The sequence below is a fragment of the Cygnus olor genome, chromosome 1 (assembly GCF_009769625.2).
Source record: "Cygnus olor isolate bCygOlo1 chromosome 1, bCygOlo1.pri.v2, whole genome shotgun sequence".
In the NCBI taxonomy this organism is placed as follows: domain Eukaryota; kingdom Metazoa; phylum Chordata; class Aves; order Anseriformes; family Anatidae; genus Cygnus; species Cygnus olor.
In genome coordinates this window covers 65,945,620-65,962,378 of record NC_049169.1, presented here as the reverse complement: position 1 = coordinate 65,962,378, position 16,759 = coordinate 65,945,620, and the positions used below count along the sequence as shown (strand labels likewise).

The 16,759-nt window shown below is 41.6% G+C and overlaps 1 protein-coding gene across 1 annotated transcript in view; it reads right to left on the bottom strand.

The window, feature by feature from the left end:
- CACNA1C (calcium voltage-gated channel subunit alpha1 C) overlaps positions 1 to 16,759 on the bottom strand; it is a 488,233-nt gene that overhangs the window by 186,672 nt on the left and 284,802 nt on the right. The window contains 2 exon segments of the mRNA XM_040562696.1: positions 3,363 to 3,502; positions 11,581 to 11,720. Coding sequence (XP_040418630.1) covers positions 3,363 to 3,502; positions 11,581 to 11,720 — 280 coding nt within the window.

Below are 16,759 nucleotides of genomic sequence, written 5' to 3'. Positions count from 1 at the left end.
CTAAATTAATTTGGCACCTGGAATAATTTGAGCTTAAAGACTGTTAGTGGCACTGTTACCTGTCTGCCTGTGGGTGAAGTGACTTGTCTGCTTGCAAATGAACCACTTCCTGCGTGTGACAGTCCCTGAATTTTCTGCTACGCAGCTAAGAGTTTTTCCAGCAGGAAGCAGCTGAGTCCCAGTCCATAAAAGGGACTTAGAGAAAAGGGATTCTTAGCTCTGATGCTAATGTCCTTTACCCACCTATCTGAAACTCTCAGATACCTATGTCAACCCAGGTGTCTAGCACTGGTAGCCACTATGAGGCATATAGAGTTAGAAGACACTTAAAGTGTTAAACTTTGAACTTTTGTTTCAGTTTCTCCATCTGCAAAGCATGGAAATTAGTAATTTACTTCAGAGGCCAATTCATATGTTGTTTCTCCCACTTCTGGCAACACTTACATGGAAACTCTCTTTATTCTCAAACAGGTCACTGAATGCTTCAATCTGAATACAAAAGGTGTCCCTCCTAAACTGGATTATTTCTTATGGACTGAGCCAGAGGAAAAACAAACAAACAACAACAACAAACAAAAAAAACATAGAAAATCTTCTTGACTTAGAAAAAAATTATTCCATCCTCTCTGCTGCCATGCCACAACCCAATCTCTTCACTCTACCTCAGACAACCCATTTCCTAACCCCAATACAGATGAGCTTAAGATTTGCATGCAAAAATTCACCATGTGCTTCATAATTTTATTTTAAAAGAATCATTGTGCTTCAGAATTTCCCCCTCCCCCCCAAACAGTTGTAAGTCGACTTGGACCTCAATCCAAACAGCAGATGTTGGGCTTTCCATGCAGAAGAAGGCTGCCAATGACCCAGAGGATCCCCTGTTATTAATCATGCTGTTGCCACACACATACAGAGTCTAAGTGACAAGAAACTGCAGTGCATGCTACATTCATGTAATTTTAGAACAAATCTGTGCAGGTAGTCTCCTCACAGTGAAAAAGTCTGCTACATTTTGTGAGGCAAATGAAGGAAAAGACAATTTTTTATGGATGGCAAAACACAGCAAGTACAATGCTTATAACCCTTTCACTGATGCTGACAATATCTCAGGGACAGCACTTGAATGGGACCTAGAGATCTAGCTTCCAAAACCTTTGTGCTAACTTGTTATGTAATAATGTAACCCTGCAATGTACTATTTATGGTTGGCTCAGCCAGTCTTATCTAAAGACCTCATAAGAAAAGTTATGCTCTAATACATATGGATTTGATAGCATCTATCTAGGCTAATCAACAGGCATTTTTACAATTCAAAAACTCACAGTGAGGCTGTGTTAGCTAGAGACCTCAGCAGGCTTTCTAAAAGCCACATCAGCCCCATAGAAGCCTGGTTCAATAAACATGTCCCTGTTCAGAAACATAAAGACTATAATAGAAGATGTCTGTCAGGAACTGTTGATGGTTTCCCTGTTTCACGCTGGACTGGCATCTTGTTCTCTAGAGCAAGTATTTGTTAGCATGCACCAGGCTCCCTGGCTCTGTTTTGGTGCAAACTAAATACTTCTCTTGATGAGAAAAGCCACAAATGGACCATTAGATAGTTTATGCTAGGACTGAGGTCATATAAGCAATACGGATATGAATTATGTGAGATTTGGCTCCCTCCCCAAGACTTCAAGAGAAGTAACAAAAGCCTTTGTCTTGAAGAAAGAATGTTGTCCCCAGGAGAACAAGAAGTTTAAGGGCAGTTAAGCTCAGCCCATGCCAGAACAACTCTCAGAGCGCATCCCACCATCAGCAGCATCTCACCAAGAGTGCCCCAGTCCACAGACTTTTAAATCTGAGCATCTTCCCCTTACCATTAGGTGGGCACACAACTTGTAAATACCAAAAGGCCTAGACTGGAGAAGGACTAGAAAGAACAACAAAACCTTGATTTACAGCCAGGAATTAAGTCAGTGCCGGTGCAGACTACACTTCATGAGACAAACCCTGCCACAAGGAGAGCTGCGTTCTGCACTGCCTGCAGGTATTGCACGGTACATGACTGTCTGCATCAAACAACACTGCAGTAATCCCTAACACAGGTGGCATGAATAGTGTGGATCATGGTGGCTACGTATCAGAGGAAAAGTTTTTTTTGTTTGTTTGTTTGTTTTTTTTAAATGCTTGCTACATGCCCAAAGCAACCCCAGGTGGGCACAAGCTAAGGCCTTCCATCAGGTTACCAAGCATGGCTCTTTTGTGAGACCAATTAATAGTGCTGTTAATTACTTTTGTTAATGTTCAGCTCCTCTACAGAGATTCTCACCGTCCATTTAAAAAGTTGCTACTTTTCGTGCCTGAAAACATGTCTCTGATATAATCCATTGGGTCAGAAAACAAGCCAAAGAGCTTCACAATTCTTTTTAAATCAAATACATCATAATTTTTAAGCTAACATCACAGAGGGTATGGTAGCCTGACTTAAGGTTTTTGAATGACTGTGGTTAGAAGTACTTTAAGATATCAAACTAGTGGGCTCCCCAGGTGAAAATAAACACAGCTCTCTCCACAACTATTCTGGAGATTAACTCCTTTCCTGCTAACTGCATCTCTCATTGCTATGAACATGGAAAGCAATGGCAGCTTTCAACTAACTGCCTCTCTGGAAGGCCAATAGGCCCCATCTAAAACTCTCAAGCCAAAACAATATAAGTGTCCCACACTGTGATGGCCATATTCCACTTCCACAATAGAATTACCAGACTTCCAGTTACTCATACCTTTACTGTAAATAAGAAAATGGATATTAGACTATCAAAAGCTGCTCAAGGGCTTTCTTTGAGGCATTACAAATAATTTAAGAAAATAAGACTAACAGGGAACATGACTGTGTCATTGCCTGATGTCCTGTTGATTCTAAATTGTTCCCAGCACTCTTGATGAGAACATCACGTGCAAAGAAAATGCAATTTTAATGAAACATCTCCTCTCCTTCCCAAATCAACACAAATGATCATACAGCATTTCCATCAAGGTCAAATATTTATAATACCAAAAATGCACCATGACTTCACAATTGTTTAAAGCATCTTCCGCTTGAAATCTTGAAAACCTTGGATCTCCCACTTCCACTGTTTACTAAGGTTGCACAATCGCATCTGACACGCACAAAACTTCCATTCCCCTTCGGCTCTGGGTTGGTCATCCTTTGATTAATACCATGTTTACCATGAAGCTATGTTCAGTTGAAAAAAGGCCTCCTCCACACGCCAAAAACAATCTGCATCATGTGCCATCTTCAAAATTGTTACACGAATTACTCCTGCTCTGTGCCGTGCCACAGACATGCATATAAGAAAATCAATGATGTTACTTACTAGGAACTCCAGACACCAGCCGTAACGGACGCAACACTCGGAAAGCCCGCAGTGCTTTAACATCAAATCCGGCACCTTTTCCTCCTATTGAATTCCCCCCATCTGCTTTGGTTGCTTGTTCTAAAATTGCACTAAAAAGCCTGTAAAAAGAAAGAGGAAACAAGCTGTAGGCAGACAGCAAGGCTTGGGCTAAACAGGAACAGAGATCATCATCATCATAGCACACAAGCTATCTCACAGACCTGTGAAGAGTGTCACACATCTCACTCGACATTCGCATATGGTGGAGGAGAGACAGACTCTTCCCATATGCAATAGCCTAATGGTGATGTCTATACCATTTGCAAAACACTTGTTTCTGGAACAGACATAAACACAGCATGCTCCTCCTTCAGCCCAGTGGCTCCTTGCAGCCAGCTACAGACTGCCCCAGCAGCCAGCCTGCCTGGTGGCACCTAGTCGTGTGCTCCCTGCCCTGGATGCTTTGAGATGGCCATTCTGGCCATGCTTCATGACGAGTTTGAAGGCTCACCAACTACAGAGCATGTGGGTCAGGTTCTGAAGGCAGCCTCCAGGCTGCCCTTACCAGACAGTCAGGACATACTCCCTGGGAGTTGAGTGGAAAGGCAAGAAACCACAAATTGTAGGGTTTGCCCCTTCTGCTGCCAATACTTTGCTATCTTTATTAACCAGCCATCCACCTTGGGGAAAAAATCATCATTCATCGTTAACCCAATCGTTAATTATCTGTCACCCACTTTACAAGAAATTTAGATTCACCAAGGTCACTGCAGGTAGAACTGGATTTAAAACTCAGGGATTCTTCAAGGTGCAAATGTTTAGATAAGGGAGTGTGCTCACATTATGTGCTTGTGTATCCATTTGTAAATCCCTTGATGCGGTGGCTATGGAAAGCACAAAACTGTAGGAGTCTTATTATTAGAATATCTTATTATACCAGTCTTAATGTTTTATCTTGCTAGTAGGAGTAGCTGCTTTAAGGAGAAGATGTCTCAGTCAGAACATATTTGAAAAGGCAGAGCAAGGCAGGAAAGATAATGTTCTTCTGTGAAAGAGCTGAAGGCTCACCCTATGTGTTAATAAGAACTTGATTTAATAAGTTAGCTTTCTGGAAGCAGCTTCCATTTTTCTGGTAAAACATTAGTACCTTTGGGGGAGAACGGATTCCTCATGAATTTGCTAATGACATTGCTTTCAGCCTTGAAGTCATCAGCTTGAACCCAGCCAAATTCAGTAGAGGTTAAAAGCTGTTCCAGCCTAAATGGATGTTTGGGGCTCTGTAGAAAACCTTGCCTGTGAGTGGCAGAGCCCCTGTGACCGGTAGCATGCCATGGAAGTACCAGATGTAACTTCGAAGAAGCTGTCTGGGATGCAAGGAACAGCCTGGTTGGAGTGCCCTGGATTCAGCACTGGCTGATTTCTCTCAGATGCTACAGTCTGCAGTGCCTCTCTCAGGATCTCATCATCCATGTTCCCTAACTGGCAGACTCCACAAGAGCCCCCAAACTGCATATAAAGCAGAGACTGAGCTGCCTGGTTGCTTTGCAAGGGGCTCCAACCCCTGCAGTCTGTGCTTGAAACCTACTGATAGGGCCACAAATATAGGGAGCTTGTCCTGGATAGAAAAAGGATTCATTTACTGAAGCATCTAAGCCAGCACATTTCCCCAGCACTAAATCCACACAAAAACATGGATTAGTAGAGTGCAAATGTGAAATTAGTTTCTTAAGCAGTTGGTATTTTTTTTTTTTAATTTTTTATAGAGAGTCTTATAAAACTTGTCAGCTGTGACTGAGGAACTCCTATCTGAATCTATTCAAAGCCTCAACTTCAAGCACTGCAGAAAGATTTAACAACTAGGTAACAAGTGTGGGAAAAACTGTATGTGGGGAGGTTGGATGCTGAGTTTGTAGGTGTTGCAGACAGAGAAGCAGGATGCAGAGAAGACAAAAACAGAGCCTATGAGAAATACTGAGTTGACTACAGACATCACAGAGAGATAAACAAGGGCTGATGCAAGGAACATGAATTATTGGAACATATGTATTCCTTGAGCTATGTATACAAATTATACAGAGTCACAATTTTCTGTTGGTCCTCATAATAGAAACACTGTAGGTCAAATTTGGCCTAATATATTTCCAGAAATCTAGTGATTAAGCTCTAGCAATGTGCTCTATTTTGTATTCAAACATTTCTATCTTCCTAGTCAACACAATTCCCATAGTAGATGATGAGTGACATTCCCATACAACAGTCCCAGTCTTCTGGGATCTGCTGGAGGAAAAAGAATTCACTGTAAAAGGTTTCCTACACTGTTTTTCAGCTCTCTTGCAATGCTGAAAACAAAAAAAATCTCAAAGAACTGAGTCAGCACTTTCGCATAACTGAAGGTCTGGTCTCCTGCTCCCCAGTATCACTGGACCCCTGGTTTTACCAAACAGCAGCTCTTGCCCCTGCACCAAGGGCATTTCTCCTGCCACTAGTGCAACGAGTAAATCACTGGCTGCTCTGGAATTCTGCATCCTAGGAAAAGCTATGTGTATCCTAAATTAACTCCAGGGAAAAAGAAACACAGCCAGAAAGGCCACTCACTCCAGAGGAGCTGGAACCTGCTTTCTGAGACTAATGCAGATCTGCTGCAGGCCAGTTAACCCTGTTTGTGTGCTCCAGTACCAATCTGCTAAATGTGCTATCTTGAGGTATCCACAGTCATCTGCCTACTCCTTCAGGAATAATTTGCATCAATTCCCGCATCTCCTCATTTAAAAACCCACATTTAAACTTGAATTGCATTACTCCTGCTAATCCTGCTTTAATGCATTTAACCCATGGTTAATATCTCCCTCTATACTAATCCCGCTTTTGTACTATTGCAATACAACTTCTTGCTTCTCTTATGTAGTATTTCATGTCTTTCCCTTTTATATTGAGGTCTACACTGTGTCCAATCTGACCTACTGGATCTCTATTCAATATATCTCTTCAAATTTACAGTACATTCTGCCTATCATACTTTGTTGTCCATATTGCCTCCTGAGTTAGGGCATGGGCAGATCTATGATTCATAGGTTACATCTACCACATACTTTTTTGGCAGTAACTTCGTTATGACCCAGAGGAAAAAATAAGTCCTCTTCCTAAACACTACAGGTGATGAGATACAGAAGAAAGGTAAGGCTTCTGACTGTCTCTTCCATCATCTTCTTTCAGGAGAAAAACCCACAACCACATACAACTGGTACTTTCTAAAAGATCTATAAAATCTTCCTAGTTTGTCAGCTAATTGTTCTACAGTCCTAAAAGAGATGGATGGATGTTAAGGTACTGATATAAAATATGAGGCCAGAGTCCTTCTACTTTGTATTTATATGGCAAAGTCTGCTCTTTGATGAAAACCTCTGGGAAAAGGTATGGTGGAGAAAAATGCTGTTCTTTCTTTTCTCAAGTAGGTGAGTTAGCTGAAATACATGCTTCAAGCAAGGTGTGAGAGAATTCTGTGCTCACACAGAAATCAAAGTTTGGATGGTATAAAAATGCAAGGGGGTTAATCTCTTGTGGCCACTGAAAAATCTCACTTTTTTTTTTTTTAAAGAACACAGAAATCAATCTTATTTCTTTCCAGCTACCTACATCCTGCCAGCCTAAATTCATTGGATTTTCATTTTCACTTGGATAAAATACTTTCCCTTGAAGAAGCACAATTAACAACATTTTGATTTCTGAATTTCATCCATGACATGACTACACCTGAACTAAATTCATTTGACAGGCATAAGCTATAAAGCAGAAAATAAATTTCTGTCACACTCAACGCATGTATGGGCACAGTCCAGTTTTGTTTGTTTGTTTCAGATTTACTTGTGACATATGAAGCCAGCCTCACTGTTTTTCTTGCTCTTACTTTTCTGTTTCTTTTTTGACATCTGAAACATCTAAAAGGCTTTCTCTTTGCTAGATGATTCCAACAGCAACATGGCAGGGCTGTAACCTGCTCTACAGCTCTTCATTTCCTCTGTGGGGAAGGCATGCTGATTTTTATAGCATCAAATAGAACTTGTCAAGGGCCTCCCAAAAATAAAAACGAAACAGAGAGCTTGGTATTTCTAAGGCCAAAACTCAGCAGAAAAACACTGCTGAATGAATCCTCATAGGTATAAATAAATAGTAAAGTACAGCGATTTTTTTTTTCACTGTGCTTTACAGTTCACCTGTGATTTGTGAATGTGGAAGTGTTTGGGTCCACCCTTTAGAAACTCCCCACAGGCCTTTGGAAAGACATATACTCTGAACACATTTTCCAATATGTTCTTAATTTCAGATCCTTTCTAAATATCTTCACTGCTTACCTTTCCAAGTAAGAATACCTTTCAAATTATGACACCTCTTTTTCTGGCAGAAGCTATGGGTCCTTGGAGGATGACTGTACTTGGCAGACAAACCACAGCACTGACAGGAAAGACATATAGTCTTCTAGAACAACGTTATCAAGTTAGTCTTCTCTCACGAGAAATTTCCTTCAACAGCCCAATGTTAAAGGACATCACTGTTTTATCTGAAAGTTTTATGTTTTCCAAAAGAGGAACAGTAAAACTGAAAGAAGCAGGAAACAATTTGACTAATAGTCAGTGCTTGTGGGTTGTGCCTCATTAGGCAGCTTATGGGTGTGATCTCTACTCTTAACTAATAATGTTCTTATCCACAGAGCCTCTGATTGATACCCACACACAGACATTTTTCTTCAAAGCAGCATTTAATGGTACTGCTATAGCAGGGTCATAGACTATTTAAAGATAAGCTAGAATCAAGCTTTAAAAGACTTAGCTGATGAATAAGCAGATCTCCCACACTGCAAGAATGATAAGCTGTTACAAGCCTGCAGGTCTAAAGTGCATCCTTTCTCCAGAAAATGTAGCGGTTGTCTTCAGTTTCCCCTAGAATTTACACTTGGCCCTATATATGCCCATGTTCCTCTTACTCTACTCACTTTATGTTAAAACATACAAGGAAGCCAATTATGCTGTATTATCTCTTCGAGACATATTAAACTGATTAAACTGACCTAAACAGAGAATCATTTAGGTTGGAAAAGATCTGTAAGATCATCAAGTCCAACCATCTACCTAACATTACCAACTCCACCTTCAATCCACGTCCCTAAGCATCACATCTACATGTCCCAAATACTTCCAAGGATGGGAACTCCACCACTTCCCTGGGCCACCTTGTCTGTGAAGAAATTCTTCCTAATATTCAATCTAAACCTTCCCTGGCACAACTTGAAGCTGTTTCCTTATGTCCTATCATTTATCACCTGAGAAGAGACTGACCCCCACCTTGCTACAACCTCCTTTCGGGTGGTTGTAGAGAGCAATAAGTTCTCCCCTCAGCATCCTTTCCTCCAGACAAAACATCCCCATCTCTCTCAGACACTCCTCATATGTCTTGTTTTCTGACCCTTTCACCAGCTTTGTTGCTCTTTTCTGATCATGTTCCAGCAACTCAGTATCTTTCTTGCAGTGAGGAGCCCAAAACTGAACACACGTTACCCAAGCTGTGGTCGCACCAGTGTCGAGAACAGAGGAACCATCATACGTGGTATACTAGGTATACTAGCAGTGTATACTAGGTGGATTGAGAGACAAACAAGTATATAAAACCTGTCTTTTTCTTTTCTTTTTTTTTTTCCCTTCCTTAACTTTCAACAATACTTAAAAAGGTATTTCACTTGTAGCCTTTTTATTTTTTGTAGCAAGAACAATCACTGAAAATGAAGGTGCTGCCTAAGGCAGAACAAGCATGAATGGCAATTACCACAGTCATTTTTGATGCTTCCAGTATTAGTTCCACATCTTCCCTTCCCTCCCAGACCAAATAACCCTCTCTGCCCAGTGCTACAGCTCAGTCCAAATCACTCAGCTTTCTTCAACAGCTCCATCAATGGTCAGAAAAAGGTGTCACGACAAAATGTTATGAGCCTGTATTTTTGCACCTTTCTTCCACCTCTCCTTCTCTCTCTCTCTTTTATTTTATTTTATTTTATTTTATTTTATTTTATTTTATTTTATTTTTTATGGGGCTACCTCTCTTACAAAATATTCAAACATGCTGAAATTTAAATATGATGTCACTGAGGGGTTTCTGACAGCCCCTGGGAAAAGACGACAGGGCAGAACAGGAACAGATGGTATTGCCACATAGATTTTGCAGAGGGGTTGTGGAGAGAAAAAGCAGTGCACAAGGCTAGTCTGCAGTAGTGTATGAGTGAATTTAAACAGATAAACATCAAAGGAACCCATCTGGCCTTGAAGTGGAATCTGTCACTTGAGATTGTTACTATTTAACAGAGACCTTGGGGTCTTGGCCATGTTTATTATACTTGTGTAATCCCTCCCCAGTTACATTTTTTGCTCCCCATCTAGAGACTGAGAGCTGCTGGAGGCAAGAGCAGTTAGAAAAGCTGAGAGATGCAGCTTCTATCATTGGCAGGGGAATTAATTTCAGCCTGCATCTCGTCTTGCTGATTAACTGCCCTAGTAGGAAAATTGAAGAGGACTGTACTTAAACTAGATATAATGCCACCCTGTGATTTCTGGAGCCTTGCTCTCTTGCATTCCAATGGAAGAGGAAGACGTAACACATGCCCGCTCTTTAAAAGGTCTTTCTCATAGAAATTAAAAGGGAACAATCATATTCATAGGACTTCTGTTTTCCAGTCTTTCTTCACCTTAAGCAACAATCCCCAAGCAGGTGACATGTCTGAGGGCTTTCAAAGGCAGAACCAGCTACACAATCGGACAATGAAAGGGGAGAGGTTGGGGATTTAACAATTTCTAATGACTAATTTGCTGTGGGATCCTCTGACTGTGGGTAGGAATGAAGGGCAAACACAACCATATACTGCTGCAGGTGGAAAAGTTATGCCCAAGTAGGAGATGACTTGTCCTCTCTTCCCCTCACTGGAAACTCTCCTTCTGCCCACTTTTCCCCAAGATGCTGAAAAGCAGTAGGGAACACATAGCACAAAGCAAAGTTTGCTGACATAATTATTTGGGACCATCATTAAAATAGTCAAGATGGACTTTGATTGGGAGCAGAGATTATGAGGAGTGTTGATCACTGGGACTGTCCCTTTTAATGCTTTTCCTAGGACCTGATGTAGGATTTCCTTATGAAAAAGGTGAAAAGACGGAAAGTTTTTGTGAGCAATGAAACGTTTTAACAATGGAGTGGTGGAAGGATGGGACAAATTCCCCGGGGAAGAAAAACATGTTCTCTTTGTATTCAGGGGCAGTTTATTCTTCATTCCTTCCCTTCAACAACCACAATTCAAAACCCTTGTTTCTCTCTTACCCTCGGCTAGAAAAAGTAGAAGGTGGTTTATTCTGTTTTTATTCAAATAAATTAAATGCCAAGCCTGAAAAACACAGAGAAGAATAAGGGGATCAGAAAGTTGCATCTTAAGGTGGCAATTTGATCCACAATAGTACAATTAGTCTTTAAAAAGGTTAAAGCTTCAAAAGGGCCAAAATCAAAAGTGTTGAGATCACCACCAGAACAGTGTGATTGAACAACAGAACTTATTTCTGTATGAGTATGAAAACTTAAGATTTAAATTTTTCATCCTTCTTTGTGAAAAGTTTGTAAGATGGCAGAATTTATTTCTCATTCAACTCTAAACTTAATTAAAAGATTGCACCTAGATGTTCTTAATACTCACAGACATGCAAAAAAAAAAAAAAAAAAGAAAAGGGATTTTCTTCCACCACAGTCATGTTTAAGCACTTTACTTTGCCCAGTAGTTTTGCACTACTCCTGTTTTTATTCCTGTTACCAAAGAGCAGTTTAATTTCCATGTCTCGCAAATCACTAAAAGACTTGGAAAAGGCTAAGCAGCAAGGGATACCAGAGAGAAAATGTACATCAACTGAATGTCAATCCTTATGAATCAAGTTATACCTGCAGAAAACCAGTGGGAGTTACCTGCATTTTTAGATTGGACAGTTACACTTGGTAGAAGGTGTGAAGTCTGTAGGGGGGTTAACAAGGTAGGGACAGGCAGTGGTGGTCATGATGGACAGCAACCCCTAACATCACCCGTAAGTAACGTTCCAACCCTCATCCACCCTCATGCTCCCACAGGTTCCCGGTGTCCCCATGTGTGCAGTGCATTCAAAGACAAAATGCTGGTACTCACCCTACGACCACGATTATAAAATCTAGTAAATTCCAGCCATTGCGGAGGTAAGCGTTGGGGTGAAAGAGAAGTCCATATGCTATTACTTTTAAAAATGCTTCCACTGTAAAAATTATGAGAAAGAGATATTCCACTCGTTCCTGGAGAGAAGAGAACAAAAATGACAACCGTTAGCATGAGTTACAAATGCCGGACAAGGATGTTTTCTTCTCCCACATTCCACCCATGCAGCCTCCAACCCACTGACTTATCACTTGGGTACATCTAACATGCATGACTTGCCAGAGGACTTCCCTCCTCAAACCTGCATATTCAGCAGCAAGTTTGACAGGACAATGGCAGCAAATTTTGGTTTGACTCTGAAATTTGCTGCCCTTGCCCTGGCAGAGACCGACCACGACACAAGTGTGTGAAAAAGAGGAGGGCAGAGGGCCTGCAGGCATGTTGCAGCACTCAGCTCTCTGCAGAGAGCAGTGCCAACTGCTGCCATCCCTGCAAATGAACCGTATCCAGTCCTCTTCTACCTCTGGAGAGGAAACGCTGCTGGATGCAATGTTGCAGAGAGGGGCAGAGAGAAATAGAGGGGCATATCTGAGACTGATGGATGTGTCAAACTTTGCCTTCTTTGGGATTCCCTTTTCTTTTGCTAGGAGTAGGTAGGCTGACTATTGGTGGCAAATGGTTTACAGATCAGGCTGACTAACACAAGAGGCATTTAGTCATTCCATCAGAAATGTACATGTCCCCCTGAAATGCGGGCTGCAATTAAGCACATCAGAACAAAGTCACTTCCAGTGACAGTACAGTCTGATTCAGGACAAGCACGCAGCCCTTTGGAGTCAGTACACAGGCTCGCTGTCTCTCATCTCTGGGTTTTTAGCCCCAGTGTGGAGTGAGAATAGCAGCACTGCAGAAGTGGTAGGGACCTCCATCCAAGTAGGAGGGAAGTTGCAGCATTAGCTAATCACTACTAAAGTGCTGTGTGAAAAGCTGAGTGGGAAAGAAGTATGTGAAAACAAGATGACTGCTAAAGGAGACTAGGTCCCTCCAAGGTTAAACTGAGGTTATTAGAAGTTATTAGAAGTTCCCATTCAAGAAACAAAAGTCTGAAAGAAATACAAATTTAAACAGCCTAGGAGGCATTCTTAGTCATATCTTGTACGACACCCAGCAAGACAATCAGTCAGCTCACTTTTTTTTTTTTTTTAAGCTCCAAATTGCAGTTGCCCTTTACCTCTGACCAAAAGTGCTCCTAAATGCATGCATGACACTTTTCATATGATACAGCAATACCAAATGTGCAGGTTTATGAAAAATCATTTCATCATTTGACTGAGTTGTCCATTTAAACCTCATCCACTCAGCTCCAGGTAATTAACAGGATCTCGCTAACAACTCATTAATCAAAAACTGTAATACCCAGTTCATCGGCATGTTTGCATTAACATGTTATTTTACATGCCTGAGAAATTCCACCTGATCGTAGCAGACACGTGCTTGCACTTTAAAATATTGCTGTCTTCCCTGACATAGTGCTATCACAATGGTTGCAGTATTCCCCAGTGTTTACTATGGGGAATATCTAAAGAAGAAAAAGTATTGCTCTGTAGTCATCTGATCCAGTCATAAAACTTTTGAACATGCCCTCAATACAGAATTTGCTCATCCTTGTCCTACATAGAGATAGATCAGGTCACTAAGGATTTTTCTCCATTGAAATCAGAGAAGGAAATAACAGCATATAATACTAATGACTACTCAGCTCTGCTTATAGTAAGTGCATTGGTGTCTTAGCTAAGGAACTGGCATCTAAGTGCTAACATCCAGCAGTCCAGCCATAGGCTTGGCTGCAGAAAAGAGCTTTCATACTCCTAGAAAGGACTGACCTGGCAGCCCCTACTTCCTCCGCTGCCCCTGACAACTGAACATGTACTAAGTGATGTACTACTCGTAGTAAAACAAACACCACCAATCAATCTCGATGCACCCATTCTAAAGTAAGCCAAGCTGTCAGGAGATCTCTAAAAAAAAAATCAGACCAAATCATTGTGTGATGGGAAGCCTTGGTGCAGCATTTTTGTGCTGCTGCACCTCTCTATCAGCACGGCAGGACATGGGGCCAGGCTTCGACCTGTGGGGCAGGCAGGCAGGCCGGCAGCCCGCGGTGCCTGTGGGACCAGTGCTGCCACCTGCTCTGCTCTGGTTTCCGCATCTTCTGTGGCTGCAGCATCCTGCTGTGCTGGTCTGCCTAGCCAGAAGAGCCTTTCCGCTCCATGAATTTCATTGAAATTCCTATAGTAATACAATCAAAAGACCAAGGAAGCAAATGCTTGGGAAAATTCTGGATGAAAAATCTTTTTTTTAAATTATTATTATTATTTAATATTGCACACAGCAGCCAGTATTTCAACACCTAACAGGTTCCATTTGGTTGGGTTTAGGAGCCTCATACCTTTCTGTCTCTGAAGATGCCTGTGGGATGATAGGCTCCTGTTTTGCTATTGCAATAACACTGTTTGTTGAACCATGTTATTGAGGTTATAATATGCTGAAATCTTACACATATGCATATGCATATCTATACACAGATATATGCATATATCCATATACAACTATGAAGTGTTTGAATAAAGTCTTTACAATGCTCTGGTTAAGGGGGAAAGATCCATGAAAATAACATTCTATAAAAGCCTCTGTAATGAACATAGACACAGAATGCTGGGCAGGGGAGAGAAATTTTATGAACTTCTGCACTTACATTACGATTTCAGGATCTAAAATTGAAGGAGAAATACTGCCCAACTTAAACAGTGCAGCTGCTCCAAGACCATTTCAAGAAGCTATTCCTGCTTGGAATTGAGGAGAATTTGAAGAGCCTGCTAATTAATTTGCGTTCCCTTTCTTCCGAATACTGTACAACTCAAGAGCTGTAGAACTCCGTGGCGAGGTAACATCAATGGGCTTGCAGAACCTTGGGCGCATCCCAGTTCTGGTGCCACCTTGCCTGCCAAACTTACTGGTGTGACTCAGCTGCTCCCTGCCTCAGGTTAGACATGAGAGGCGCACCTGAAGCACTTGGCAGCCTTAAAACCATGGACCCGTCTCTGCTAAATGGGATTCTTCACTTCTGGCTGCTCATTCAGAGCTCTGCTCCCACAGATTAGGCAGACTGGGCCCCGGTATTTCAGGCTCCCTTCATGTCCCACAGCATCACAGTGTCCACGACTCCAACTCCTCTAAGATACCAGTTTGGCGCCATTTCAAAAGAAACAAGGCTAAAGAAATATCAGGGCTGCCTCCTACCTTCTGGGCAGGAAAGGAGATACCAGCAGCTCTGCCCCTTAAAGCTTGTAACCAAACCACAGCATCAAAGGAGAGCAAACATTTTGGAGCTGTACGAAAGAGGGTACAACATTTTTTCAATTGTGTTTTAGAGAAGGGAACGGTGCTGATGTGGCTGGGACACATGAAAAGTACTGTAGGTTGCAGAATTACAAAGCAGGAGCTTCCTGCTCGGACAGTAGCGATGAAAACGTTTCAAAAAGGAGAGAGAGAGAAAACAAACAAACAAAAAAAAACAAAACAAAAAACTATGAGTGGAAGAAGAGGAGGGACAAAAGTTTTCTAAAATTGGCCTGTCTCTGGAGCATACACAGATGTCTGGGGGCTGGCTCCGCCACCGTTCCTTTTTGTTTTTGTTTTTCATTAGAGATACAGGACATGAGCATCAGCTACCCTGGCTGACAGACTAGCCAGCACTAACACTGCCAAGAAACAAATTGTACATTGTCTTACTCTTAACAGAGAAACAAACAGTAACTTACTGTTGAGCCTGTAAGACATATTTCTGAAAGAGGATTACTGTGTTAAGTACGAAGCCTCCCTAATCCCATGTGCTTTCTGAAGACGTCATTGGTTTGTTTTTGTTTTTAATTTTTAAACTGTACCTAATAACATCTTGGGTTCATAGGAGTCTGAGAACAGGAAATCCCAGTAAAGTACTGTAGGGTGCCATGAGGTTTTCCTCCCGTCATGACAGGGGTGAGTAGACCAGCGCTGTTTCTGAAAAAACAGCCTCCAGAATCATTCGCTCTATCTTGATCCTTGGCTCTCCAAACCCCAACCACACAGCAGCACTGCTAGTTCATAATATTTTCTTTGCAAGAGTCACTCAAGGCTCCAATCAGTCACGTCCTCGCATTTCATACACCCCAGTCTAGAGAGGTGGCAACCTGAAATTCAGTCACTACAGGTTTTCTCAAACATCGCTGTCTCTCTCTGCTAGCACCCAGCTCTGCTTGCGACAAACCATGCTTAAAAAACTAGATCTTATATATTTGAAGCAATGCGCAGCAAGTCCTGCGCAGCTAGGACCTTTACAAAGCTGCCTGTTTGACCTTAGACCAAGTTACGTCAGTGTCTGCATTATTATTCCCCAGTGTTTCCCTAACATAACGGAATACATTTCTTCAGTAATGCAAATACTCAGTTATCCAAGGAAAACAACAGTATTTTAACAGCCTCTGTCATATAGGATGTTTTGGCATTAATTGTATAAATAGGCTCTGAGAGCACTCAGATGTTTTCCTAGTAGGGAAAACAAACTTTTGCTGATTGGAAGTAGGGAGACTGAGCTGCGGAGCTGGGAAAGATGGTCCAGAGGCTTTGCACAAAAGGTGCCTTGTTTTTGGATTACAAATTATCATTTCATCTGAGCTATGGAGACCCTCGCTGTGTGAATATGCTGACCTGAAGGCTACCGTTAGCATTAATATATGACCTTCAGTGCGGAAGAGCCACATACGTGCACTTAAGGGATCAGTTCAACAAACCAGATGTTAGGACAGGTTTGTTGACACCATGTTACTTCTGAATGTGTCTGGTTACTCAGGAGACATTTTCAGCTAAGTATGCACGAAAATAGTACAAAAGCACATGAAGGAATAAAACTTAGAAGAGCGAACATGTTTGGACTTTTTTGACTCCTGAAAACTACTGTCACTGCAGAAAGCACTGAGCATTTCCAATTCATTTGATAAAAAGAAAGGACTGATAAGATAGCATATAGCTGAACATAACTTGTTTTGCTGTTATACTGTGGTTCCTAAGACAATGTCCCTGCTCCCCAAAAAATCAAGCAAAAGAACACTATCTAATTTTACCTGACAAGGACAACAGA